The sequence below is a fragment of the Gobio gobio genome, assembly GCF_949357685.1.
Source record: "Gobio gobio genome assembly, chromosome: 5".
Lineage (NCBI taxonomy): Eukaryota > Metazoa > Chordata > Actinopteri > Cypriniformes > Gobionidae > Gobio > Gobio gobio.
Window position 1 is genome coordinate 62,459,695 of NC_137101.1, and position 27,810 is coordinate 62,487,504.

At 42.9% G+C, this 27,810-nt stretch overlaps 1 protein-coding gene across 1 annotated transcript; it reads left to right on the forward strand.

Moving 5' to 3' along the window:
* Positions 1-2,581: 2,581 nt before the first annotated feature.
* On the forward strand, positions 2,582-27,810 carry LOC307126922 (tripartite motif-containing protein 16-like). Its single transcript, XM_079817794.1, has 6 exons — positions 2,582-3,017; positions 3,293-3,388; positions 7,354-7,587; positions 11,745-11,901; positions 12,400-12,447; positions 25,830-27,810. Exons 1-6 carry the CDS (start codon positions 2,640-2,642, stop codon positions 26,354-26,356), a joined length of 1,440 nt encoding a protein of 479 aa, XP_079673920.1. The 5' UTR covers positions 2,582-2,639; the 3' UTR covers positions 26,357-27,810.

Genomic DNA, 27,810 nt, shown 5'->3' on the forward strand with positions numbered 1-27,810 from the left:
ATATATGGCCCAAAGATGGATAGATAAACAATTATCCATTTAGGAAATGAATGGACTTTAAACCGATAACAGAAGAACAGTTTAGGTCAATTTTATTTGATAGATCACAGATATTCACAATTTTCACAATAGATCACAATTTTGGACATTACATTCTCACCTTCCATCGATCTTGTGGTGCGACTATCACCGTGTCCTAACCAGACGCGATGCGATAAGATTCCAGCGACAAGCAATTTGTCTGTCCACACTCAGAGATGGGTTCCAGTTATTTCCAGGGGATGGTAGCAGGGCCTCTCCTTCCCCCGGTGGAGGGCCGGGGGAAAATCCTTTCAGCTGCTGGCCCGCGGGCTAGCAGCGCCAGGAAATAACTCATGTCCCCATTTCTGAGCCCCCAGAGACCGGTGATGGCAGTGTGCGCCGCCCCCAGGCCACGCCACTCTCGTCCCTCTCTCTCACCAGCCTCCTCTCAGAGCAGACCCCAGTGGAATGTGCGTCCTTCCCTGGTCTCCTCTGTCAGGACGCAGCGCCTCCCACGTCCGGGCCAGTCACTCTGCCTCGCTGCCCCACACGGGGTACGTCTGTGGTCCGAATGACCCCGCTGGTGCAGTTCCTGGGAGCCTGGCTACCGCTTCCGGGACTGTCCCGCTGGGTCGCTAGGACCATCAGGCTCAGCTACGCGATTCAGTTTGCGCAGGCTCCTCCTCGCTTTCGGGGAGTCCGCTACACCATGGTGGGGCCCAATGCCCCTGTCATGCATGCGGAGGTTGCCACCCTACTGGCGAAGGGTGCGATCGAGCCTGTCCCTCCAGCCGAAATGAAGTCCGGCTTCTACAGCCCCTACTTCATTGTACCCAAGAAAACCGGTGGGTTACGACCAATCCTGGATCTGCGCATCCTGAACCGATCCCTTCACAGGCTTCCGTTCAGGATGTTGACAGGGAAACGCCTTTTCTAATGCGTTCGTCCAGCCGATTGGTTTGCAGCAATCGACCTGAAGGACGCCTACTTCCATGTCTCCATCCTACCTCGACACAGACCGTTCCTACGGTTTGTTTTCGAGGGGCGGGTATATCAGTACGCGGTCCTCCCATTTGGGCTAGCTCTGTCCCCTCGTGTCTTCATGAAGATTGTCGAGGCAGCCCTTGCGCCACTCAGGCAGCGCGAGGTTCGCATCCTGAACTACCTCGATGACTGGCTCATACTGAGTCACTCTCGAGAGCAGGTGTGCGAACACAGAGACCTAGTGCTCCAGCACTTAGCCCGTCTGGGCCTTCGGTTCAACTGGGAGAAGAGCAAACTCTGCCCGGTGCAGAGGATCTCTTTTCTCGGTATGGATATCGACTCGGTCGCCATGTGCGCGCAGCTTACCAGCAAACGTGCGCAGTCACTGCTGACTTGCCTCCGTCAAATCGAGAGCAAGAGTGCGGTTTCACTGAAGTTATTTCAGAGGCTCCTGGGGCATATTGCATCTGCAGCCGCGGTATTGCCGCTCGGATTGTTTCATATGAGATATTCATATACAAATCATATAAAGTTCTTATACTGAATCATATTCTAGCCAAATTAAAATCATATAGGATTTATTTACATTTGTTTATGTATTTCATACAGATTTCAATTTTTAAATAGGGAAATGGTGTGCTTGCTCTTCAAGCTTATATGATGCATACTGTTGACATGTAAAACTCATAAGATTTTTACAGTACTCATACATGACCTAAAAATCCCCTACAAGTTTTATGTGTGCTTTTTAGTATGAACGTGGCCAAAAACGGTCTGATTTTGTGTAGGACATATATTGGACTTACATGAAACACATAAGATAAATCTGGCTGATTTAAGTAAGGAATATATATGGTTGCTGTATATGAACCATTCAGGGTTTTTTCATATGGGAAGGTGTTGTCCTGACTCTCAATGACTTGTGTTCTTTGAGTGACTGTCTGAGACTGACATCTAGTGAGACAACATAGTTTAGTTCCAGCTCTTACTGAGCACACCTGAATCAACTAAGAAAGGCTTTGGCATTTAAAATAACATCCAGGTGTGTGGGTGGACAGCCGAAACTGAACTCTGCAGGAATGAGGCTCTCCAGGACCAGGAAAGAGGAACTCTTACAGATACACCTGTTTTACACACAAACACAGAACAAAACACAGGAACTCTAACAGACACACCTGTTTTAGACTTACAGACACACCTGTTTTACACACGTCAAACACAGAACCAGGAAACTCTTCAGATCAGGGAAAGAGATATTGAAGTGCAGTTGAGCTGTTGTGTTTGTGTGTCTAGTGGACATTTTATGATCTGTGACTTACAGCAGGATTCCTCTATCTATTCCTGGAGTGACAGAACAGAGTTTAGTTCCAGCTCTTACTGAACACACCTGAATCTACTAAGAAAGGCTTTGGCATTTAAAATAACATCCAGGTGTGTAGGTGGACAGCCGAAACTGAACTCTGCAGGAATGAGGCTCTTCAGGACTAGGAATGAGGAACTCTTACAGACACACCTGTTTTAGACTTACAGACACACCTGTTTTACACACAAACAGAAGAAAACACAGGAACTCTTCAGTTCAGGAAAAGAGATATTGAAGTGCAGTTGAGCTGTTGTGTGTCGCATGCAGTAAAATGGCAGAAGCCCGAATTTCAAGTGAAAACACCATGCTGGCTGAAGTGGTGGAGAAGATGAAGAAGACGGAACTTCCTGCTGGAGATGTGCAGTGTGACGTCTGTACTGGAATAACACAAAAAGCCGTCAAATCCTGTCTGGTGTGTCTGAACTCTTACTGTCAGAATCACCTTGAACAACATGAGAGTTTCTTTAAAGGAAAGAGACACAATCTGACAGATCCCACTGGACGACTGCAGGAGATGATCTGCCAGAAACACGACAAGCTCCTTGAGGTTTTCTGCCGCACCGATCAGACGTGTATATGTGTGCTGTGTATGGATGAACATATAAACCACAACACTGTATCAGCTGCAGCAGAGAGGACAGAGAAACAGGTATGAAACTAGATATTAACAAACTATGCTGACACTTATGACTAAATTGGCAACAGATAACAGCATTCACACTGCACACGTCAGCAAAAGTGTACAGTAGCTGCAAGAGGACTTTCACTGCTGAGCGTATTTGTGCTCCACAATAAACTTGTGGAAACTGGTCAAAATGCACTGTAAACATTTATCAACACAAACCTTTTTACAAAAAAAACTCTTCACATGATGATTTAGTGACAGTAATATGATGTAACATCTGTTAATGGTTTGTGCTTTAGCACCAGCTGAAGGGGACACAGAGGTCGTTCCAGCAGAGGATCCAGCAGACAGAGAAAGATATTCAGCAGCTGAGAGAGGCTGTTGAGGCTCATAAGGTGAGTCTGGAGAAGAAGAGAAGTTTCAGAAGTCTCAGGCCATTTCTCAATATGCGTTCTTGTTTGTACTTGTGTTCTCGTGGACTTGTGAAACGTCAACAGTCGCTGCCCAAGTACTGTTACAATTCAAAGTTCACATCTAGCCATAGACAAGTACAGTACAAATCCACGGATGTGTCCTTGATCCGCCCCTTTTATCGAGGATGCATCGAGAGGAGACTTCAGACAGACCGGTATCCCAGAATGCATCTTGCACCAACGGACGCAACGATCAGTAATGCCCCCCAACACCCCCCACCCCACCCCATGCATGATAAGCTTCTACTAAGCCTCTACTAACGTAACTGAGAGCAGAGCGACATTATCAATTAAGAGCGACATTATCAATTAAAGTAATACTGTTTGCATGTGCATAACAGAGCCTCAATGGGGTGTGGCATTGTTTTGTCACTTGCAACACATCCAGAATACACACTATTTCTGCTTAAAATAAGCCTAAAATGCAAAACAAGAACAATTTAGCAAGAGTTATTTTTAAGCACAAGCGTAATAAAACATTTGAAGTAAAAACTTTTTTTTTTATGTATTACTTATATAGTAGTATGAACTTGTGAAAATTAAAATATTAAATACAATTATAAAATGTTAAAATATTTGTTAAATAGTTTTATTTATCATATTTATGTTTTATTTTTGTAATGTGTTTTTGTTAATCATGTTATAATATTGTTTTGAACTGCTTGTTATTTACAATGGCAACTATTATCCGTTTTCATTGTTTTTTTTGTTTTGTTTTTTGTTTTGTTTTTTGCGGGTGCGTTGAATTGTAGCTATTAAATCCACATAAAAATCCTAATAATCAAACTAAATCATAATAATTATTAATGTTAATAATAATATAGGGAGCCCACAACAACAACAAATAAACAAATTCAATTCAATTCAAATGTATTTGTATAGCGCTTTTCACTATACACATTGTTTCAAAGCAGCTTTACATAAAGTGCATTTCATGAATGTACATTGAAAAATGTTAGAAAGAGAATGTTAAAGAAAAATGTTAGAAAAAGTTCATCAATAATGTATTAATTTAGGCCATAACGCTGGCGTTGAGTCGTCAACAAAAACATAAAAAATATGTATTGTCCCGTTTTTTAATTAAAAGATAATAACAAATTAGATTTTAGTGATATTTTGATAACTCAAATAGGAAATGTCCCCAGTTTCCATTTCAGAAATCTGGTCACCTTACCTAAACCACATATTAATGTTTAATATAGGCCTATTTTTTTTTTTTTTTTAAATCTAAATGAAAAGAGGCAGGGTTGTGTTTTATACTTCGTTTTGTTATAAATATATAAGATTATCAATGTAGCTACGAGTTGCCTGAACGACATTTGTGTGGCTAATATGTTTAAAGCCCTATTTGCACGGGATTAGTATTATCTGGGGACCTCGTGTGATTTAGAAATGACTCCCCCACATCTGAATTTTGCGTGGTGCATTCGCACAGGATAAGCAAGCCTGTGATTTTACTCGAATTTACTGACTTATCTCCTGGATAGCTATGATGTCAAGACTTGTAAATGTTTTTCGTTATAGATATAGCTGTATGAAATTATAAACAGTCGAATCGATATAATTTTGTTTTGTAGTAATAAAAATAATTTAGTTCAGTTAGAGAACATGCTACAATTAAAAACTGAACTGAGCAATATAATAACAACAATATACGGCGGAAGATTCAGTTTCAAAGCTAAAAGTAAAAGCGCCCATTTAAGCGAGTTTGTCATTTTTACTGTTCTGTTTTTGTGTTTTTCATTAAGAATAATATTAAACACACCATTCAAGCAATTTACTCCCAAATTGGTGCTCATTCTAAAGTGAAAGTATAATCCGCACGGGAATTCATAACGGTGCGCATTATATGCAGCCTAGCTCCATTCTTCCTGAAAGATAAAGATGGAAATGTGCACAGGAAACAAAAACCTTGCAAAAATTATATACGATCCGCCTAATCCTGGCCAAATCACAGAGATGCCGATTTGCACGGGACTAATATTATCACAGGACCATGGTGTTTGGCGAAATATGGTAGGTAATTAGCGGGGGAATTTTTACTTTACAAATTACAGACATGGCCGATTCGGAAGGGATTAAGATCACAGACATTCTCTGCAATTATTACAAATCAGCAGAGGTCCCCAGATAATACTAATCCCGTGCGAAAAGGGTTTAAGATTTTTTCGGAAAAAAAAATGAAAAGAGGCAGTGGTGTTTTATGAGTGTTTATGAGTTTATGGGTTTATGAGTCCGTGGTAGTTCAGGCTTGCCACGTTCAACTCCGGAGAACAAACTCCCGGGGACGGGAGGACAATAGTCCGGTACTCTGCTAATGGAACAGCAGCGTTCTTGATAGTGTTATTCAGTGTATGTATATTTTAGGCTACAATAAAACGAAATATATGATAAAACACCACTCTTCCTCTTTTCATTTTCATTAAAAAATTCAACATATTATAGCCTCACAAATGTAGTGCAGGCAATGTATTATCTTGCATGTAGCCTACATTTATAACAAAACGAAATATTAAAAACCCTGCCTCTTTTCGTTTACATAAAAAAAAAAACATTAATATGTGGTTCAAACAAGTGTGCATATATATGATTATCACTGTAATAAAATGAAATATGAAATAAAACACAACCCAGTCTATTTTTGTTGAATGTCAGTTTATGTGTTCAATAGCCAAACATATAAAGTTATGAAACTTCACTTTGCCCTCAGTCAAAACGATTTGCCAGGGATCAAATTATAGATTCATGAGATCAAAGATCACCCGTTAGAAGACGAATTATATCTGAAGACATCAGAGCCAGCGGCAGACGTCAGAAGGACTAGCCATGTTAAGAGAGTGACCGCTGAGCGCCGCTGATCGACTGGATCTCACAACTCTGAAAACGCCTGATCAAATTTTCAAAAAGGCGCTCTCTTTATAAATAAACCACAGATTTGAGCTTTAAACAAGTACATTCTCGCCTGAAAAAGTCTTAAAACTACATTTTGTGAAACATTAACAATAGTATTTTCCAATTACGAGGGGTTTCTCATCCGCTATTGACGTTTGCTTGTTGGTGCGTGATGCATTCTGGGATACCAGTCTGTCTGAAGTCCACAAGTCTCCTCTCGATGCATCCTCGATAAAAGGGGTGGATCAAGGACACATCCGGGGATTTGAACTGTACTTGGCTAGATGTGAACTTTGAATTGGAACAATACTTGGGCAGCAACTGATGACGTTTCACAATTGACGATTGATGACTATTCCTCCCGTCCTCTGGAGTTCGTTCTCCCGAGTCGAACTTGAAAGTCTGAACTACCAAGGACGCAAGTCAGAAGTTTGCGTACTTGGTATTGAGAAACGGCCTTAGTCAGGACCAAGCGGCACCTCCCCATTTTCTCTTGAGGCCAATACGGAAGTGACTTAAACTACAGTTCATGAACTGTCCACTAGGGACAGGCTCCAGAAGGAAGCAGAATTTAAATGAGCCTCATGTTAAAATGTTTACAGTCTGGGGCAAATTGTGGTTTTGGTCTATACGGCTAATTTTGCCCTTCATGACGACTGTGAGGGGGTGAATTTTTCTTATAAATCATTCATTTACATTAAATAAAGCCTTGAAGTTCTTAAAATTAAGGGCGTGGCCACTTTGAATGACAGGATGATTGCCATTTGTCTGCTGTCATGTTAGTCATCACACCTCAGCTCTGCCCATGTCCCGCCTCTTTGCCCATTTTCTGCTATCCGGGAGTGAGGCAACGGCCATCTTGGCCCTATTTTACACTTCAAAACTGCTCTTCAGAATCTTATGGGTGACATCACGGACACTATGTCCATAATTCTTACAGTCTATGGTCAGGACTCACTGAAGCCACTGTGTGATTGTGATGTGTGTCCTAACAGAGCTCTGCACAGACAGCAGTGGAGGACAGTGAGAGGAATTTCACTGAGCTCATCTGCCTCATTGAGAGAATTCGCTCTGAGGCCACACAGCGGATCAGAGATCAGGAAAAGACTGCAGTGAGTCGAGCTGAAGAACAACTGAAGCAACTGGAGCTGGAGATCAATGTTCTGAGGAGGAGAGACGCTGAGCTGGAGCAGCTTTCACACACACAGGATCACATCCATTTCCTGCAGGTAACAGAGATCTAGAAGAAAGGGTTCATAGTAGGGTCAGGGGCTCCTTTAATTTTTTATTTTCATAATTGCTTTACCATTACCTTGAGGACCACACCCATGAGCATCTCCATCTAGAACGTATGGTTCACAACCCAAATGACTCCCTGTGCGTCTTATATCACACCAGCCTCAAAGAGTAGACAAAGGTGTGCCTGCCTGGGGATGGCCCTCAAGGGATATTCTGTGAGAACTTCAGTACTCTACAGCTGTGTCCCCCCCTTGACAGTTGGTGAAGAGGAGGAGGATCCTTAAAGGTGTCATGAACTGGCTTTTTTTAATATATATATATATATATATATATATATATATATATATATATATATATATATATATATATATATATATATATATATATATATATACTGTTGTCTGAGGTAGGGATGGGCATTTCAAGCCAAAAATATATTCGAAGATCGCTGGGAATTATTTGATTTTTATTCGAAAATCGCAACTCCTCCCCCGCATGCACGCGTGTAAAGGCTACACACATAAACAGAGAGAGAGAGGGAGAGAGGCCATTCACGCTCTCAATCTGTATGATAACAAACTGTTTAATTCATTAGGAAATAGGTTAGATCAACTCAAGCCATATATTTATTGTAACATGCTGAAACATATGACTGTAATGTGACATCGCCCCAAGTTACCTGATAAATGCCACAAGTCTACAGCGTGCGCGTGAGACGATGTGTTATTCTTCTGTTGTCTCAGGGCGTTTTTACTCTGGCATTTTAGTTCGGAATGGGGCACGGTTAGCATGAAAAATTGCCAATATGAAAGCTTACCTACAGAGCTTGGTGTGCACTGAGGAACCGATCCCGAGAACACACAACCAGAGTTTGGTTGCACTCGGAGCTGTGCCGCAATTCACGTTAATGTGCAAACCATGTTTGACCAAGATGGCCAAGATGGCGGCGCGAGTAGATCGCGAGGCTCAGCGTCTCTCCAGATTCTGCAATTTTGCGGTATTTTTCTTGTTCATCTCGGGTCTGTTCGTACAGAACAGTTGTGCTTTTACATCGTACACCCGTTGTGAGCTTTTGGATATTGGTTTGCGAATTTCCGACAGTTTTATGGACAATCTTCAACTCCTTCCTGAGATCGCTAGGACGCCCGAGGCGATGCGCTCTGCCCGGCCGGGCGGAAGTGCTAGAAGGCGGCGCTGTGATCGTAAACAAAGGCGGGGTAAGCGTGGAGGTCTAAGAGCTAAGCTAAGGCTAACTCCTTACCGGCTCTCTTTACCCAGCATTTTCCTTGCCAATGTACGATCGCTAGTGAACAAAATGGAGGAGATTCGACTCAGCATTACACACAGTAAGATACATATTCAGTACATATCCATGTCCTGCACTTACGCATCCATTGTATATCCTGCACTTGCTGCTATTGCACTTCTGGTTAGACCTAAACTGCATTTCGTTGCCTTGTACTTGTACTTGTGTAATGACAATAAAGTTGAATCTAATCTAATCTAATCTAATCTAAACAACACTCGGGTGCACACTTGTTCTGGAAGAAAGTAACCAGCGCACGCGTTTTAGCCGATTACAATGTCATTAGTTCAATAACATACACGTAAGTGATGATAGTGTTGATGATTTACCTGAGATACGATCGCGAGAGCGAGCCTGCAGTGTATTTGCGCATAGAGTGCAATCAGGGAAGCAAATTAATGGCAATTCACCGTCTCCTCAAAAGAGTCTGTTTGCAAGCAGAAAAGCCGCCTTCAAGCGACACACATAAGGTAAACCCAAGTGTCGTTTACTCAGCTGCACATAATAGCACCAAATTAGTTGAAAAAAGCCCAATATATTGACCCGCGTTCTGTTTTCTATCACGCCCGTGCACGTTTGTGATGACGTAAGATGAACGCAAACGCACCAGGGTTCAAGTTGAGTGTGAAACCAGACCAATGTTGCGGAGGTGGAGGGAAGAATCAGACTCGGACCGCAGCAAACGTGTCCAGTATAAAACACCCTGAGAGCTGACTGGCAGCTTTTAAGTGCGTTATTGGCAGCGCCTCCCTCTGGTTACATGAACGCGTCATGACCACATCAGCACCGAAAACATGGGGACTATTCGATATTCTATAATTAAATAACTAATCGAATATTCGAAAATCGCGACCCATCCCTAGTCTGAGGTCAACTTATTGGGTTTGCGTGGTTTTTACATTCAAAAACATCATAATGAATAAGTAATAGGCAATTTTCTGCCATGGTTTTGAGGCTCTCTCTCAAGAAACTCTCAGTTTTGATGGGCGTGCCGCACTGAAGACTTGAAAGTAAACGCCCAGGGCTAGGATTGGATAAGATTTGCATATTTAATGAGCTTCTGCTCCCCTGTCAGTGACTGTGTGGCAAACGGCAACCGGAATGAATCTCCCAGCCCACTGCCAGGGCTCGCAAAATGTCTTTATCAAACAAACTCAGTGATTTATCTCTCATCCACCCGCGATTGATTAGAATGTTATTTTTTATCAATGATAAATCGATGAATATAATCGTGAACAGTATGCACGCACATGCGAGTGCGCGCACCCTTCTGAGATCGATTGTTTGCTGGACCTGGTGTCAATAAAAGCTTTTCTTTGACTAACAAGGATGTTTTCAGCCCTGAAACTTACAGGATATTCTTATGTTACCATGACTTTTATATATAAAAAAAAGCTCAAGGGAAAGTTGATTTCTCAATTCATGACCCCTTTAATACGGTGGCCCCACTCATTGACTCTCTGGTTCTGGATAGTTCCCTGGCCCTCCTTCCTCTGCTGGTTCCGGCCAGCCTCCTGGCTCCATCTCTGCTGGTTCTGTCTAGTCTCCAAGCTCCTGCGTCCCAAAACCATGGAGGCAATCCAAAGCCCCATTGTCCTTCCAGGTTTCCATCCAGCGCCTTGGCTCCTCCCATTCTGCTGGCCATTTAAACTGCTATTCAAGCTTTCTGGGCTCCACACTCCTTTGGCTTCACCATTGTTTGTCATCCCTCAGATGCCACTGGACCCTCTTATCATTCCGGCTCCACCTTTGTTAGGGATTACCCTGGTTTCTGAACCTCCGGCTGCGCCTCTGCCCTCCACCCCTTTCGCTCCACAGGGTTCCTGCTTCAGTTCCTCCTTCATTCAATGCCGAGGCTCCACCAATGGCACCTCCCTCGAATGGTTCCTTCTTTATTTATTTATAAAGCACATTTAAAAACAACCATGGGTTGACCAAAGTGCTGTACATAAAATAAATTAAACATTTAAAAATGTACAAAGGAATATAATACAACTACAGTACATAACATATTTTAGACCATAGGTCTTCAACCCTGCTCCTGGGGACCCATTGTCCTACAAAGTTTATTTCCAACCTACTTCAGCACACCTGTCTGTGTATTTTCAACAAGTGATCCTGAAGAGCTTGATTAGCTTCACCTGTCTTTAATTAGGGTTTGAGCTAAACTCTGCAGGACAGTGGGTCCCCAGGAGCAGGCTTGAAGACCTCTGTTTTAGACTAAGAACATCTGTTAAAGAAAATAGGATTCAAGCATAGATTTAAAAACAAAAAGAGAAGGTGCTGTTCGGGTGGCTACAGGGAGCTTGTTCCAGAGTGTTGGACCAACAATAGAAAATGTTCAATCACCACAGTGTTTCAGTATGGACCTAGGAATGGATAGCATTCTTGAATTTCCTGATCTGAGTGGTTGTGAATTTCCTGATCTGAGTGGTCATGAATGTCCTAATCTGAGTGGTTTGTGAGAATGCACCAACTCAGCAAGATAGACTGGTGCAAGATTATTTAATGATTTAAAAACCAGGGTTAGTTTTTTTAATTCCACTCTAAATTTTTTGGCCAACCATTGCTCAAACTCAAGTTTACAAAAACTAGCACCTGCACCAACAGTATTTACAACTTGCTTTAAAAGTGAGCGGGCGTGACATCATGAGGACAGACAGTGGGTCTTAAATGTTAAATTATATTTTTGCAAGTAGAAAGAGTCATAAGATCAAAGGAGGACATTTTGGGGTCTCAGTCTAATCACTTTAACAAAGAATGTTAAAAAAAAATCTAACAGTAGTGAAAGTTATTGGCTGAAGTGTGGAGGTGATGAGCTTTAATTTCTGTTTTCTGCAGAGTTTCCCGTCTCTCTCAGCTCCTCCTGAATCTACAGACATAAGCAATCTTTTCAGTTCTCTCTACTCTTTTGATGCAGTGAGAGAATCTGTCCGTCAGCTGAGAAATAAACTGGAGGATTTCTGCAAAGAGGGTCTTAAGAGGATCTCTGACAGAGGTAAAGTCCTGGGGCCTCGTGTATAAAACTTTATGTATATTTCATCCTAAAAGTGAGCATACGCATAAAAGGCAGATTATGAGTACACATAGACATTTTTAGATTTGTAAAACAATACATACGCCCAAATTTGTTGCAGATCCATTAGGATTGTTTGTGATTTTTCTCTTAGTGACTTAGCAGTCATCTTGACTACTCCTAACGTTTCACAGATTTAGGAGCTAGTTTTAGTGCTAAAATGTTTTGTGAAATACTCTTAGAGCAAAAATGTAGGAGTCATTGACACGCCCATTTTTTTAAGAGTTTCTCCTAAATCACCAAGTTAGGAGCTACTTTTAGACCTTAAGACGTTTTGTGAATACGGCCCCTGGAGATTAATCTGCTCTCAGAAATGATGCTCCATCATCTCATCATATTAGAAATGTTTTAGAAACGGCTGCAGGGATCATTTTCTCTTGGCATGATAATCACACTCTTCATGTCTGTTGATTTCCACAGTCACTTTCACCAACATTGTTCCCAGGACCAGGAACGACTTCCTACAATGTAAGTCACCAAGAAAACAAGCAGAAAAACTCTTGAGTGTGTTCATGTTCTTCTGGGGGGGGGGGGGGGGGGGGAAGGGGGATTCTGACATATTTACACCGTTAAAGAGTTGGATTCTCATTCTACAACAAGCTGGCAACATGCTAATTCATAATAAAACATGCTAATTCATGCTACTAACATGTTAAAACATGATAACAATATGTTAAAACATGCGTGCAACATGATAATTCATGGTAGCAACATGTTAATTCATGTTAACAATATGCTAGCAAACATACTAAGTCATACTAAAATGTCAACAACATGCCAATTCATGTTAAAATATTGTTTTATTAAAACATGCATTGCTAGCATTGAGCATGAAAAAATAATTTATGGTAAACATGCTAATTTATGTTAACAAAATATTAGAAACATGTTAAATCATGTTAACAACATGCAAATTCATGTTTAAAACATGCTGATTCGTGTTAAAAACATGCTAGCAGCAAAATGCTAACTTGAGCAAAATGTTATTTACTATTTGTTGTTTCATGTTAACATGTTAGAAAAATGTTAATTCATGCTAAAACTTGTTAGCAACATGTTAATTTGTGATGACAACATGCTAAAACACTCTATTGACGTGTTAAATCATGCTAGCAACATTCATGTTAAAACTAACAAAATGCTAAATCCTGCAATAAACACACTAATTCATGCTTAAAACATGTTAAAAAATGCTAGCAAAACATACTTACATGTTAATCAGTAAGCTAGCTACACAGTTTGCTTTTTTATTTATTTTTTTACGAACTTTATTCATCTACAATAGTTGTTCACTGAATGATGTTTGTCATGTCTCCTCACACAGCCTGAACACAAACACTCTTCTACAGAAAAACTAACTTTGCACAAATTATTTACATGTAAAACATAACTGACACTAATCTCTTAAAGGATCTTTCCCTCAAAAACGCATACACTCTCAGAAAAAAAGGTAGCTACAGTGGAGGTACAATTTTGTTCCTCTAGGAAACAAAACGTATAACTGCACCTTTAAAGGCACACAATTGGTCCTTAGGGTACAATTATACCATTGTTCCCTTTCAAGGGAACTCCCGTTGCATCGAATGACGCTATGGGAACGCAATGCATGATGAAGTCAGGAAGCACATGTCAAATCAGTCCAATGGTGAGACGAGACGTCAGAGCAGGTGACGTCACGAACCAGGAAGCTATATAGCCTGCCCAAAACAAAGCTGCGCTAGCTTTCTGAATCTTCAGTAGCTCTCTGTGTGATGTCTGTTCAGTGGTTTTTCAAGTGTTTTTTCTAGTTCAGTAAAATAAAAGCTAAACAAAAACACTATGGCGGACAAGCAGCAGTTTAGAGTGTGTGTGCACCCTTGCCCGCGTTTCCTTACGGGTGTTGCATGTTTGGGAGAGGAGCATGCATGGTCAGCGCTCAAGGGCGCTGGCTGCAAGCACTGTGAGGTGCTTCCATTGCGGATGCTCCGATCCCGCCTGGCGTTCTTTTGCGAGGGCGCTCAGGCTCGCGTTCCCCATGGCACAGTCATGGGGATCGCAGATGGATCTATCAGCGAGGCTAGAGACGGGCCCAGCCTTATCTCTGCCTTTACCTGATAGATCTATTGATCTCACTCTGGGTTTGGAAGCCCGCACTGCGGACTCTATTGCTGCAGCCCTCCAGTTCTGAGGAGCTGGAGAGCGTCAGCATGAGAGAGTTTGAGGATTCGCCACCTCAGTCTCGCGCATATGAGGAGCTGGTTGAGTTTGTGGCCAGAGCGGTTGATAGATTACATATTAATTGGCTAGCTGATACACAGGATGTTCGTTCTAAAAGTAAACTAGACAAACGTTTTCTGCCTTCTCGGTCACAACCTCAACGTCGGGGCTTGCCGTTTTTCCCTGATCTCCACACTGAAGTGGCGAGATCATGGGAGAAACTGGTCTCATATAGAGTGTACAGTCCACAAACATCACACTATTCCTCTATAATGAACTATAAAGAGCACGGTTATGGAGAGATGCCTAAAGTTGAAGATACATTAGCTAGTTATCTTTCCCCTGATACAGCATCTGCCCTAAAAGCCCCGACATTTCCCACTAAACCAGTTAGAGTGACATCATCTTTAGTGGGAAAAGCATACTCAGCGGCTGGTCAGCCTGCAGCATGTTTACACATCATGTCGTTGCTGCAGGCATACCAGACTGAGTTGCTAGGTGAGATAAATGGGGGCGGGGGAATTGGCACAGGTAGTTTGCGAATTACGTCGGACCACAGACCGGTCTCTCAGGGCCACCAAGGAGATGGCTAAATCAATCGGCCGCTCTATGGCAGCCTTGGCAACTGAGAGGCATCTCTGGTTAAATTTGAGTAACATAAAGGAGAAAGATACAAGTTTCCTTATGGATGCACCCTGTCACCTACGGGCCTGTTCGGCGACGCCATTACTTCAGTCGTCGATAGGTTCCAGGAGGCAGCTAAGCAGACGGCTGCATTTCAAAAACTCCTCCCCCGCCACTCACATATCGCCGGGGCTGCTGAGCATAAGGGGCAGCCCCAAACATCTAAAGCCAGTTCCTCACACCGTGCCACACAGAAACAGAGCGTCGCTTCTCGTTCTCCCCCTCAGAAGGATTGGGAAGCACGCTCTGCCGCAGTCTTCAAGGGGTAAAGCGGATCTGAGGACCGTTATTATCTCCAAGAAGGCTGCGGGGAAGAGGTCCTGACGCCAGTGGTGTCAGACCAATGAGAGTAGTCCCCCACGAAGTAGAGTGGTTAACACCTCATCATACGGTGCCCGTCTCCCTTCGTTGCCCTCAGGGGGCTGTTTTGCCAACCCTGCCACCTCTGGTGTTACAGCGAGTACATGGTCTTCCGCGAGTGTGCATTTCAGGGTCCATCCGGAAACGTAGGGGTCCTGGGATGCACGCCTCCTCCAAGGAGGGTCCTAGAACAGTCAGTTCAGGTGTTCCCTGCCGGTTCGCCATTACAGGGCACCTACAACACAATAAAAACCAGAAGCCATTCTCGAGAGGATGGTACCACTATTAGAATTTTTAGCAGCATGGAAGCTACTGCCAAATATTTCTCGGTGGGTCCTACAGACCATAGAAAAAGGGTATCAGATAAAGTTCGGGTCTCGCCTGTCCAGGTTTATGGGGGTACTACCCACAGTGGTGGGCCCCGAGCAGGTTCTGGTAATGGCTCTGTTAGAGAAAGGGGCCATAGAATATGTACCTCCCTCAGACAGAGAAACCGGGTTCTACAGCCGGTATTTCATAGTTCCAAAGAAGGATGGGGGGTTGCGTCCCATTTTGGATCTTCGGGTTCTGAACGTCACAGTCATGCAACTAAAGTTCAAAATGTTAACGTTGAGACAAATCGTGCCACAGATCAGGTCCGAGGACTGGTTTGTCACGATAGATCTCAAGGACGCATACTTCCACACTTCCATCCTTCCATATTACAGGAGGTTCGCTTTCGGGGGCAAAGCATATCAATATCGGGTTCTTCCATTCGGCCTAGCATTATCACCTTGCACTTTCACGAAATGCGTAGATGCAGCTCTGGCGCCACTGCGCCTTCAGGGTATTCACATTATGAACTACATTCGATGATTGGTTGATTTTAGCTCAGTTGCATCAGCTGGCGGTTCGGCATCGAGATGTCGTTCTCGCCCACATGAAAGAGTTGGGGTTACGGTTGAACGTCAAGAAGAGTGTGCTTTATCCACTACAGAGGACTACTTTTTTAGGTGTGGTATAGGATTCTATGTCGATGCAGGCCCGCCTGTCACCGGCACGCTTAGAGTCCATCCTGTCGGCTGTGAAAAATATAAAGCTAGACCAGTCACTCACTGTGAAACAGTTTCAGAGACTGTTGGGTCTCATGGCAGCAGCATTCAACGTGATACCTTTTGGACTGCTGCACATGAGACCTCTGCAGTGGTGGCTCAGGACCAAAGGGTTTTCCCCAAGGAGCAACCCCTTTTTCATGATCAGGGTCACGCGGCAATGCCTACGTGCCCTGGTGATGTGGAAGAAACCTTGGTTCCTGTCCCAGGGTCCCGTGCAGGGGGCTTCGGGTCGTCGCAAAATGCTAATGACAGATGTTTCTCTCACGGGTTGGGGAACGATCCTGGAGGGTCGCTCGACTCAAGGTCTGTGGGGGGACCACCATCTCTCGTGGCACATCAATTGCCTGGAGATGTTGGCAGTTTTTCGGGCTCTGAAAAATGTCCTCACAGACCTCAGCAGCTATCATGTGTTACTCCGCACAGACAACACTTCGGTGGTCACCTACATAAATCACCAGGGGGGTCTGCGCTTGCGTCCGCTTGGCAAACTGCCGCACCAGATCCTCCTGTGGTCCCAGGGAAAGTTACTGTCACTGAAAGCAGCTTATATCCCGGGGGGTCCAGAATATAGGAGCTGACATCCCGTCGAGACAGGGGCTGAGGCCCAGGAATGGAGGCTCCACCCCGAGGTGATGGAGCAGATATGGAGGGTGTTTGGCCAGGCTCAGGTGGATCTGTTTGCGTTTCGAGAGACGTCTCACTGTCCACTTTGGTTCTCCCTTATGCATCCAGCTCCCCTGGGGCTGGATGCGACAATACAGACATGGCCGAGGCCGATCGCTCTGCTCCCAGGAGTTTTGGAGATAGTTCGCAGGGACCAAGTTAACCATATTTTGATAGCCCCGCGGTGGCCGGGCCGAGTATGGTTTTCAGACCTAATATCTCTCCTCGACGGGCCTCCCCTGGAGTTACCCGTCAGGAGGGACCTTCTGTCACAGGCAGGGGGCTCGATTCTTCACCCCCATCCAGAACTGTGGAACCTGTGGGCTTGGCCTCTGAGGGGGCCCAGCTCATAGGGGCAGGTCTCTCAACTGAGGTTGTGGAGACCATTCTACACTCCAGAGCACCTTCCACGAGGTAACTTTATGCCCTAAAGTGGAAAGTTTTCACTTCATGGTGTAGTGACCGCCAGTGGGATCCAGTTACCAGATCCAGTCCGGTTGGAACAGTGCTGGAGTTCCTGCAGGACCGGTTCACTGCAGGTTTATCCACATCCATCTTGAAGGTTTATGTGGCGGCCTTAAGTGCTTACCACATTCCTTTGGGTGGCATGTCTTTGGGTAAAGATTCATTGGTATCTCGTTTTCTCCATGGTACGCTGAGGCCTGTAGTTCGCACTAGGGTGCCGACCTGGGATCTGGCTACTGTCCTTCGGGGCCTGTCCCAGGCTCAGTTTGAGCTGCTGTAGGAGGTTCCTGCTAAGTTTCTAACTTTAAAAACGTTGTTCCTCCTCGCTATTTCATCTCTTAAGAGGATAGGAGATTTGCAAGCTCTGTCGGTGGCACGCTCGTGCTTGGAATTTGCACCTGGCATGGTTAAGGCCTTCCTTCATCCTAGGCCAGGTCATGTTCCGAAGGTTCCTACTAATGTAGCCAGTTCCATTGTTCTTCAGGCTTTTTTTCTCCACCTTTCCGAAATGCAGACCAGGAGAAGAATAATTTGCTGTGCCCTGTTAGGGCATTAGATGCTTATGTCCACAGAGCTGCCCTGTGGCGTAATTCTGAGCAACTGTTTGTGTGCTTTGGGCCTCCTAATTGGTCCTCCGCATCTAAGCAAAGAATGAGCAAGTGGGTGGTTGAGACTATATCGCTTGCTTATGAGTCAGTCGGACAGCCTTCCCCTATGGCGGTTCGTTCTCACTCTACAAGGAGTATGGCGGCCTCTAAGGCCCTTATATCAGGAGTTGCTCTGCAAGAAGTGTGTGATGCGGCAGGGTGGTCCTCACCGCACACATTCGTCAGATTTTACTCTCTGGACTTGGGCTCTACTCTTCAGGGAACCGAGGTTACAGTTGTAACCTAGGCGGTTTCCTCTACTTAGAGCAGGGGTGGGCAAGTTCAGTCCTAGAGAGTCACTGTCCTGCAGAGTTTGGATTTAGATGCACACAGATATCAAGAATCAGCATATGAATCTCAACAATGGTGACATACTTAATGCTGCAATGCATGCTGGGAATAATGAGTTTTATACTGTGGTGGCTTAGTAGGGTTGGAGCTAAACTCTGCCGGACATCAGCCCTTGACTTAGAGGTACAAAAATGTACCCTTGAGGGTATAGCCCCAGTGACAAGCCATTATACCCCTAAAGGTACAATTATGTACTTTATTTTCTGAGAGTGTACAGTGCATCCGGAAAGTATTCACAGCGCTTCACTTGTTCCACATTTTGTTATGTTACAGCCTCATTCCAAAATGGATAAAAAAAATTTTCTCCCTCAGTTCTACATACAATACCCCATAATGACAACGTGCAAGAAGTTTGTCTGAAATCTTTGCAAATTTATTAAAAATAAAAAACAAAACAATCCCATTGTTATATAGACGTTTAACTGACAGGATCTGGTTAGTAATTTGATAAGTGAACCCCTCTCGGTGCCGGTCAGAGCACAGTTATATATAAGGATGAGGAGACAGGTAAGCAGGTTTTAGGTGATGTATTGTATTTATAAAGGATAAGCTGCAGACGTATCAATTACAGGCAGTAGAGAAATTAGTCTGAAACAAAAAATACAATAAAGAATAATGAATTACTTCTTAGCTTGGCATATATATAATAATACACCTCCATTAAATATCCAAAGAAAGAAATGAAGGCATTACATTGTACATTAAGCTGTACACAATCATCTAATATGATACACACTCCATGTATGGAAATCACGGCACATCCGGGTGTAATCCCTCGTCTGATATAAACAGCTCAAAATATCCCAAATCATATCACAAAGGTATTGTAGAAACAAAGGCATTGATATACATCTTAATAGAGAAGAAATAATCACATATGGAACAGCATTATTAACCTAAACTAATAGAGACATCAGCTGAGGAAATGTTTAGACATGTCAGAGTGACACAGCTATAAATAACTCAATACCGATCATACCAATACCATATCAACACCAAAATAAAGCAAAATGGCTTACTTGTAGGTCAATGACTAACACCTTGGTAACTGCTGCAGCAAATAACAAATTAAAGAGGAATAAATGTCCTTTCAGCAATCGGCTAACATACCATTAAAGTTCAGCAGGCAACGGCAGATTATCGGACGAGACTGCTCAGCCCGAAAATGAAATATGATGTCAAAATAAAAGCCCTCTCTCAAAGGAGCCTTTACAACACCCATGTCCATCAGTATTCCCAGCCTTTGCCATGACATTGAGCTCAGGTGCTCCTGTTTCCACTGATCATCCTTAAGATGTTTCTACAGCTTGACTGAAGTCCACCTGTGGTCAGTTCAGCTGATTGGACATGATTTGGAAAGGCACACACCTGTCTATATAAGGTCCCACAGTAGAGGTCTTCACGGAGCCCCCGAGACCCGTGGACCCGGGACCCAACCCGGGACCCGTACCCGTAAAAAGTAAGTGCTGTCTACGTGTGACGCACTGTTGAAGTTTGATTTGAACTTATTTAAATAATATATTTCAAATCAGCAACAAAGTCACAAATGTTTTCTATGATGCTCAAATTGCGTAAAAAAGCTCATATTTCAGGTTGCTCCAGCCACCGTGCATGTGCAGTCTCAAGCGCGTGTCATGTTTCTATGGCAACCCGAGCTTCCGCTGTGATTGACTTTAATAATAATATGAATGAACCGTCTTATTTCTTAAAGTTTTGGTGGTCAGACTCGGCTCACAGAGATTATAGCAAATAAATAATGCGGACGTCAGCGGCCACCGAACGAGCAATCGTTATTATAGTTCAAAAAGTCAAACAGTCAAAGTTATTATGCAAGTTAACTTGGCGAAATGTAAATCTGCAAAGACGCATTTGTCATCCGTCACCGTGACATAAAGTGGACTTTTAAAGCTGAAATGATGAGTGAATTAAGCATGCTTGGAATAACAAGAGAGGAATAACATGGATTTAACTTTTGAACAAGGATGTAATGCATCACAAGTAACGTTACAAGGAAGGGACACGACGGCTAGGTAAGACAAAAAGTTGTATTTTTCATAACTTGTTTATTGACTTGTTAATATCAGTTATTGTGGAATATGTGACAATCGGGTCCAGTCGGGTTTGTGTCTTCGCACCGGGTTCGGTTCCAGCTTTTAAATAATAGACGGGTCCAGGTCAGTTCCGGGTACTATGTTTTTGGCATTTCTCAGATCTGCACGGGTCCGGGTCCAGCTTTTGAAATAATAGACGGGTCCGGGTCGGTTCCGTTAAGCACATTACGGGTCTCTTCGGGTTCGGGTATGAATTTTTGGACCCGTGAAGACCTCTATCCCACAGTTAACAGTGCATGTCAGAGCACAAACCAGGCCATGAAGGCCAAGGAATCGTCTGTAGACTCCGAGACAGGATTGTATTGAGGCGCAGATCTGGGGAAGGGTACAGAAACATTTCTGCAGCTTTGAAGGTCCCAAATGAGCACAGTGGCCTCCATCATCCATAAATGGAAGAAGTTTGGAACCACCAGGACTCTGTCTAGAGTTGCCGCCCGGCCAAACTGAGTGTGGAGGTCAAGAAACCGATGGTCAATCTGACAGAGCTCCAGCGTTTCTCTGTGGAGAGAGGAGAACCTTCCAGAAGAATAACCATCTCTGCAGCTCTCCACCAATCAGGCCTGTGCGGGGGAGTGGCCAGACGGAAGCCCCTCCTCAGGAAAAGGCACATGATAGCCTGCCTGGAGTTTGCCAAAAGGCTGAAGGACCTGAAGGACTCTCAGACTATGAGAAACAAAATGATGATGAAACAAAGATTGCATTTTTTGGTGTTTCAGCAGCAGGAACTGGGAGACTAGTCAGGATCGAGGGAAAGATGAATGCAGCAAATGTACAGAGACATCCTTAATGAAAACATGCTCTAGAGCGCTCTGGACCTCAGACTGGGGTAAAGTTTCATCTTCCAACAGGACAACGATCCTAAGCACACAGCCAAGATAACAAAGGAGTGGTTACGGGACAACTCTGTGAATGTCCCTAATAGGGGTGTAAAGATTCAATATGCATCTCAATACTGAACTCACGATACGATATGTATCCCGATATTTTAAGACAAAATATATATATATTTTTTTGTACTTTTTTATTATTATTAAAATATTATTTTTATTATTATTATTAGTGTATTATTATCAGGACCCACAAATATTCCCCCTATGCATTATTATACATTATATTCATACATTATATTCAAACTATGTTCGTTTAATGTAATAATGTCACAGAAACTCCGTAAACTTTCTTTTTTTCCCCCTCACACATTACTTACGCTTTCAATGCAGACAGCATCTCTCCCAGTGCTCGCTATGTCACGCCTCTCCCGCTATTAATGCACTAAACATATAAGAATAAACCATCTAAAATGCTTTGAATAATCATGCTACTAAAACTAAATTTGATCTGGTGATTTAAATGATGTTTGCGCTTTCACTAAGGAGTTCCGCTTTAAATGATGTTTGCGCTTTGACTTTTAGGAGTGCCGCTTTAAATAATGTTTGCGCTCTCACTTTGAAGAGTGCTGTTCCATCAGCGTGTGCACTTCAGATGATCAATGTAATCAATCACAGTTCTAATCGCAAGGAAGTGTGTCAAAAGGACCACTCATACTGTAAATGTTTAGCTCATCCAAGAATTTGAATTCTGCATTTACTCCCTCTCATGTTGTTTTCGCACGTCATGCAATCGTTTGAACGTCCGTGTTTACTACAGTATGCGCGGCGTCATGTTAAATCTGTTCATCATATAAAGCCATCGTGTCTCTTCAGAAGACTTGTATTTGGATTAGACATTCGATTAGTTATTTTTACGATGCTTTTATGACATTTTTTGGATCTTTTAAGTTTGAGAGGAATGGACTTTAAAAATGGAGGGACAGAAATCCCTCAGGTTTCATAAAGAATATCTTCATTTGTGTTTGGAAGTTATGAAAAACAACATGATGGTGAGTACATGATGACAGAGTTTACATTTGTGGTACATTTGTTAATTTGTGTTTGGGTGAATTATACGTTATAAATAGGCCGACTACAGCAAGTTGAGTCTTGGATAAAACAACTATATCAAATCATATCGTTTCCATCAACGATACATATCATCAAAAAATTTTTATCGCGATATATCGTTTAACGATATCATTACACCCCTAGTCCCTCAGTAGCCCGGCCAGAGCCCAGACCTGATGGAGCTTGAGAGGTCCTGCAAAGAAGAATGGGAGAAACTGCCCAACAATAGGTGTGCTTGTCGCATCAAACTCTAAAAGACTGAGGCTGTGATTGGTGCCAAAGGTGCTTCAACAGAGTATTGAGAAAAGACTGAGAATACTTATGTACATGTGAATTTTGTTTTTTATTTTGAATGAATTTGCAAAGATTTCAAACAAACTTCTTTCCCGTTGTCATTATGGGGTATTGTTACGACTGTAGCGACTATGAGTCAGATAAAATAATAACTCAACGGGGAACTGAATTAAAATGAAAAAAAGACTCGATTGACACTATAATTTATAAATAATTCAGAATTAATGTTTACACCTTAACTTATTCGTCCGCCGATATGTAAGAACTTAAAGGGGCTCTGTTAAAGGGAAACATGTATATTTAGCTCAAATGAATGAATTAATGAATTCATAGGGAATTTTGAGAGTCTATTTTACAGCCGAGCAAATGACTCTTCTAGCGTTCATTTGAACGGGCCGTAAATATCAACTCTGCAGCGGATATTAATATCTGAACAATAGTGAAACACTATTTAACAGCCAGGTAACTTAGATCGGCAGTTCAAGACATTAAATTGATAAGCACATAACACAAGAACAGTTATCTTTGAATACAAACGGAACTTTATTGATTACTCTAACACATCAAACTAATATCTAACATAAACACACGCACTCGCACATTCACACGTTGCAGAAAGGAAGAAGGTGAGGAAAAGAATAAGTTCTAAGAGAGAGAAATTGTGAAATCCTAAGCAATCTATGCATTTATGACACATGACCTGAAGAAACCATTGATCAGTAATTTAACCTCCTATCGTTTCTTAGGCAGGGTTATTACATTTGATCTAATGCACGAGTTCAGCTTGGAATCAAAAGGCATTACTTGCGTTGTGTGTCGTCTGACAAGGGGGATTCCCTTCTCCTGGCTGGACAGGGGCTTTCCCGGATCTTTGATTCGCTGAAGGTCTGGTCGACGTCTGGGGAATCCAACCACGTGGCGTGTTGGCGGCTGGATGGAAGTCTTGTGGGCGTTGTTTGAAGTTGGAGCGCGCTGTTAGAAACTCGTTGAGAAGCTTTTGCGGCGAAACTTAACAGAACCCGAGACTTAACGGAAATAAAATAAACTTTAAGTAAAAGAAAGGAAAGTGAGAGAAAGACAGATGGCCTGAATGAAATCGTTGTTAACCCATTTTCTCCGATGTTGGTCTGTCCTGGGAGCTCTCCGTTCAGAACTCACTCTGGTCAAACTGCTAGGACTTAGCTCATCTCTGAACTGCGAACAGGCCGCGAACCAGCTCGAACCGAACTGGAACCGAACGTGAAAACTGAACTGTGCACTGCTTCTGTGAACTGGTCTGAACTGTACAGAACTGTTCTGAGATTAAACTCAAACATTTGCCCATCCCCTGGATGGGTTCTGGCCAATTAGGCTTCAGGGGTGACTGTGTCTCCACCCCTCCCACAAAATTGGGTTATCTTTAGAATTTAGTTTCCTGCTCTTAAGCAGAGAGTAAATTTAGACCTAATTTCTTACTATAAGGACATGATCAATTCTATAAAGATTTCATTCAGCTCATCTGTTGGATTATACCCATACGAACATGCTGGTATCAAACACCGTGCCTTTTCATCCACTCATTCAATAGTTACATAATTGCATGAATTGGGAGTAATGTACATGCATAATAGTCATGTGTATCAGTTGTAAACACACTAACAAGCTATATCGAAGGCTATTTGAATGAAAGTCCAATAATCAGTTATTTGATGCACTCCATAAGCTAACAGTTTCTGTGAGCTTGCTTGGAGTTTTAGCTGTCACGTGGAGTTCTTTTACCGCTCATTGAAAAGACAGAGATCTGGTTTGTTTCTTTGTCTTGTGTTAACACAAAAGGTCCTCTGTCCTCTTTGTGTAAGTTTGGTCATGAGTTCATAGGAAATTGAGTAATTATTAACTAAACTAGTAGCTCCGGGCAGAATCGAGCCTCCATCTCTCTCGTGATCAATGGTCCATTTCCTGGGGTCTCTGAATTGGGCTTTTGTGAAAAGGATGTTAATTTGATCGAATCATTTGGAAGATTAACTCATCTATATGTCTGCGTCCATAATTGCTACATTCGTTACACGACCCTTGAGGTCTGTGGGTGTTGTGTTTGTTGTTGTTGTGGGTGTGTTTTGTCTCTCTTGTGTAGGTGTGTGTACCCGTTTGCTGAGTCTGACGTGGAGTGAATCCCGCAGCTGAAGCTGATCAGCGGCAATTAGTGGGATGTATTTAGCGGAGACAGTGAAGTGTGCTGGGTCTCTCACTTGGTTTTCTCTTGGCGACTCGTGACCGACTGTGTGGATTACTGTGTGAATTACTGTGTGAATTAAGACTACTGTGTGAGTTGCTGTGTGGACTGTAGCGAGATTGGCTGGGTGCTGCTGATCATAATGTTTCCTCGTGCCGTCTGTGGGAAGGCAGCCGTCGGACCAGTGTTCCCGATCCGCTAGAAGTTGGTGTGGTGAGCAGGGGGTATCCCTCGCGGGTATTTCATCTGCGCGGTGGGAGCCGTGTGCACTGTTGTGGTGCTGCTTATGTTTTCTGTTTAGCCTTATGATAATTTGTTAATAAATACATAAACTTGAGACATGTTTTGAGTCATCCTTGGTTTTTCCATCCTGGGTATGTCTATTTGTTAGTCCCACTCCCCGTAGAAAAGCGGGTGGACGTAACAAAGAGTATTGCGAAAAGACTGAGAATACTTATGTACATATGAATTTTTTGTTTTTTATTTTGAATGAATTTGCAAAGATTTCAAACAAACTTCTTTCCCGTTGTCATTACGGGGTATTGTTTGTAGAATTGAAAAAGTGAAGCGATGTGAATACTTTCCGGATGCACTGTACTTTTACACTTCATTTCAGCATTCCAGATCTATACAAAGCATACTGGGAACTAAAAATCCACTGCCAAGTTTAGTTCATTCAAACAAATGGTATTAAGTAAACAGTTTTACATGTTTGGATTTTACACAATAAAATTAATACAAAATATTCAGTAATTGTGTGGTTTTAACTAATTTAAATTAAGTAAATTTAACAAACAGCAAAAATTATTTCTAATTCTGATGTATTTTTTCAGATTCTCATCAGTTCAATCTGGATCTTCACACAGTGAATGAAAGCCTCCGTCTGTCTCAGAAGAGCAGAGAGATTACTTACACTGACACAAATCAGTCGTATCCTGATCATCCAGACAGATTTGATGACCGTTCTCAGGTTTTGTGTAGCGAGAGTGTGTGTGAACGCTGTTACTGGGAGATTGAGTGGAGTGGACGTGGTGTGTTAATATCAGTGTCATATAAGAGCATCAGCAGGAAGGGACGGGGTAAAGAGTGTCGTTTTGGATCTAATGATCAGTCCTGGGGTTTTTCCTGCTCTTCCTCCAGTTATGCACTCCTACACAATGACATAGAGACTGTTCTCCCTGTAAAGCCCAACACCAGCAATAGAATAGGAGTATATGTGGATCACAGTGCAGGAACTCTGTCCTTCTACAGCGTCTCTGGAGACACAATGAGCCTCCTCCACACAGTCCAGACCACATTCACTCAGCCGCTCTATCCTGGGTTTATTGTTGGCCCTGGATCATCAGTGAAACTGTGTTGATGAATCAGAATAGACTTTAGAGAGATTCTACCCATAATGCTTTGTGCTGCATGATAAATCAGTGATTGTCACATGCTTCACGCAGAAAGACGATGAACATATACACTATATTGCCAAAAGTTTTAATAATAATAAATAATAATACGTTTTATTTATATAGCGCCTTTCCCAGGCTCAAGGTTGTTGTGCGAGAAATATACATACATATACATAGCATCAATGTAGAAAAAACACTTAGCAGAGGAGGGTTGGAAATACTGTATGAAAAGATATGTTTTTAGTTGAGATTTGAATGAGGATATAGTAGCAGTGTCGCTGTGACGTTGCAGTAAATTAGGACAGAGTCGGATTCAAATGCAAGTAAAAGTATTTATTTGGACACTGGTAAGAGAGATCGTGATGCAGCAGGGAAAGTCCAGGATGGTGAGACGCTTGGCAGCACAGGGACGCTGAGGACAGTCCAGACCTCCAATGGTGAACGATGAAGGTGATGAGAGGTGACGGAATCCAATGCACACACACACCAGGAAACACAGAAGGTGACAGGGGATGAACAGGAGGGCAGGCAGGAACACACGGGGAAACATCCAACAACGCTCTGACAAATGACATGACAAACAGAGAGACATTAAATAGGGTGCACTGATCAGATGCAGGTGGAGCGCTGATCACAGCCGCAGGTGATCTCGATCAGCAGCAGCGCCCAATCACACACAAACACACACATACGTAAAGCGTACAAGAGAGAGATAGTGAATTCATGAACCGCGACAGTCGCGCAGAGATAGAGGGAGGGAATTCCAGAGTTTCGAGGCCACAGCAACCCAGAGCAAAACGTTTTGGGACACTTGCCTTCACATGCACATGAACTTTAATGCCATCCCATTCTAATCCGTAGGGTTTAATTATGGAGTCGGCCCACCCTTTGCAGCTCTAACAGCTTCAGCTCTTCTGGGAAGGCTTTCCACAAGGTTTAGGAGTGTGTTCATGGGAATTTTGAAGGCTCACAGAAGCTTGTAGGTCTGGAGCTATTGACTTTTGCAGAAAGTTGGCGACTTCTGCACACTGCTGCTGCTACTGCTGACCCCGCTCTGTGATTTTACGTGGGCTACCTTTGAGTTGCTGTAGTTCCCAAGTGCTTCCACTTTGTTATAATCCCTCTAACAGTTGAGTGTGGAATATTTAGTAGTGAGGAAAGTTCCCGAATGTACTCCTGGGAGCGCCTTATTCTTTCACAAATGTTTGTAGATGCGTCTGCATGCCAAGTGCTTGATTTTATACTCATATGGCAAAAGAAGTGATTGAACACCTGAATTTAGTATAGTGTCCCAATGCTTTTGGCAATATAGTGTATATTTACTGAGGTGGGTAGAGTATCCCTAAACTGTACTCAAGTAAAAGTACAAGTACATAATAATCTTAATAGTTACTTGAGTAAGAGTAAAAAAGTGTCC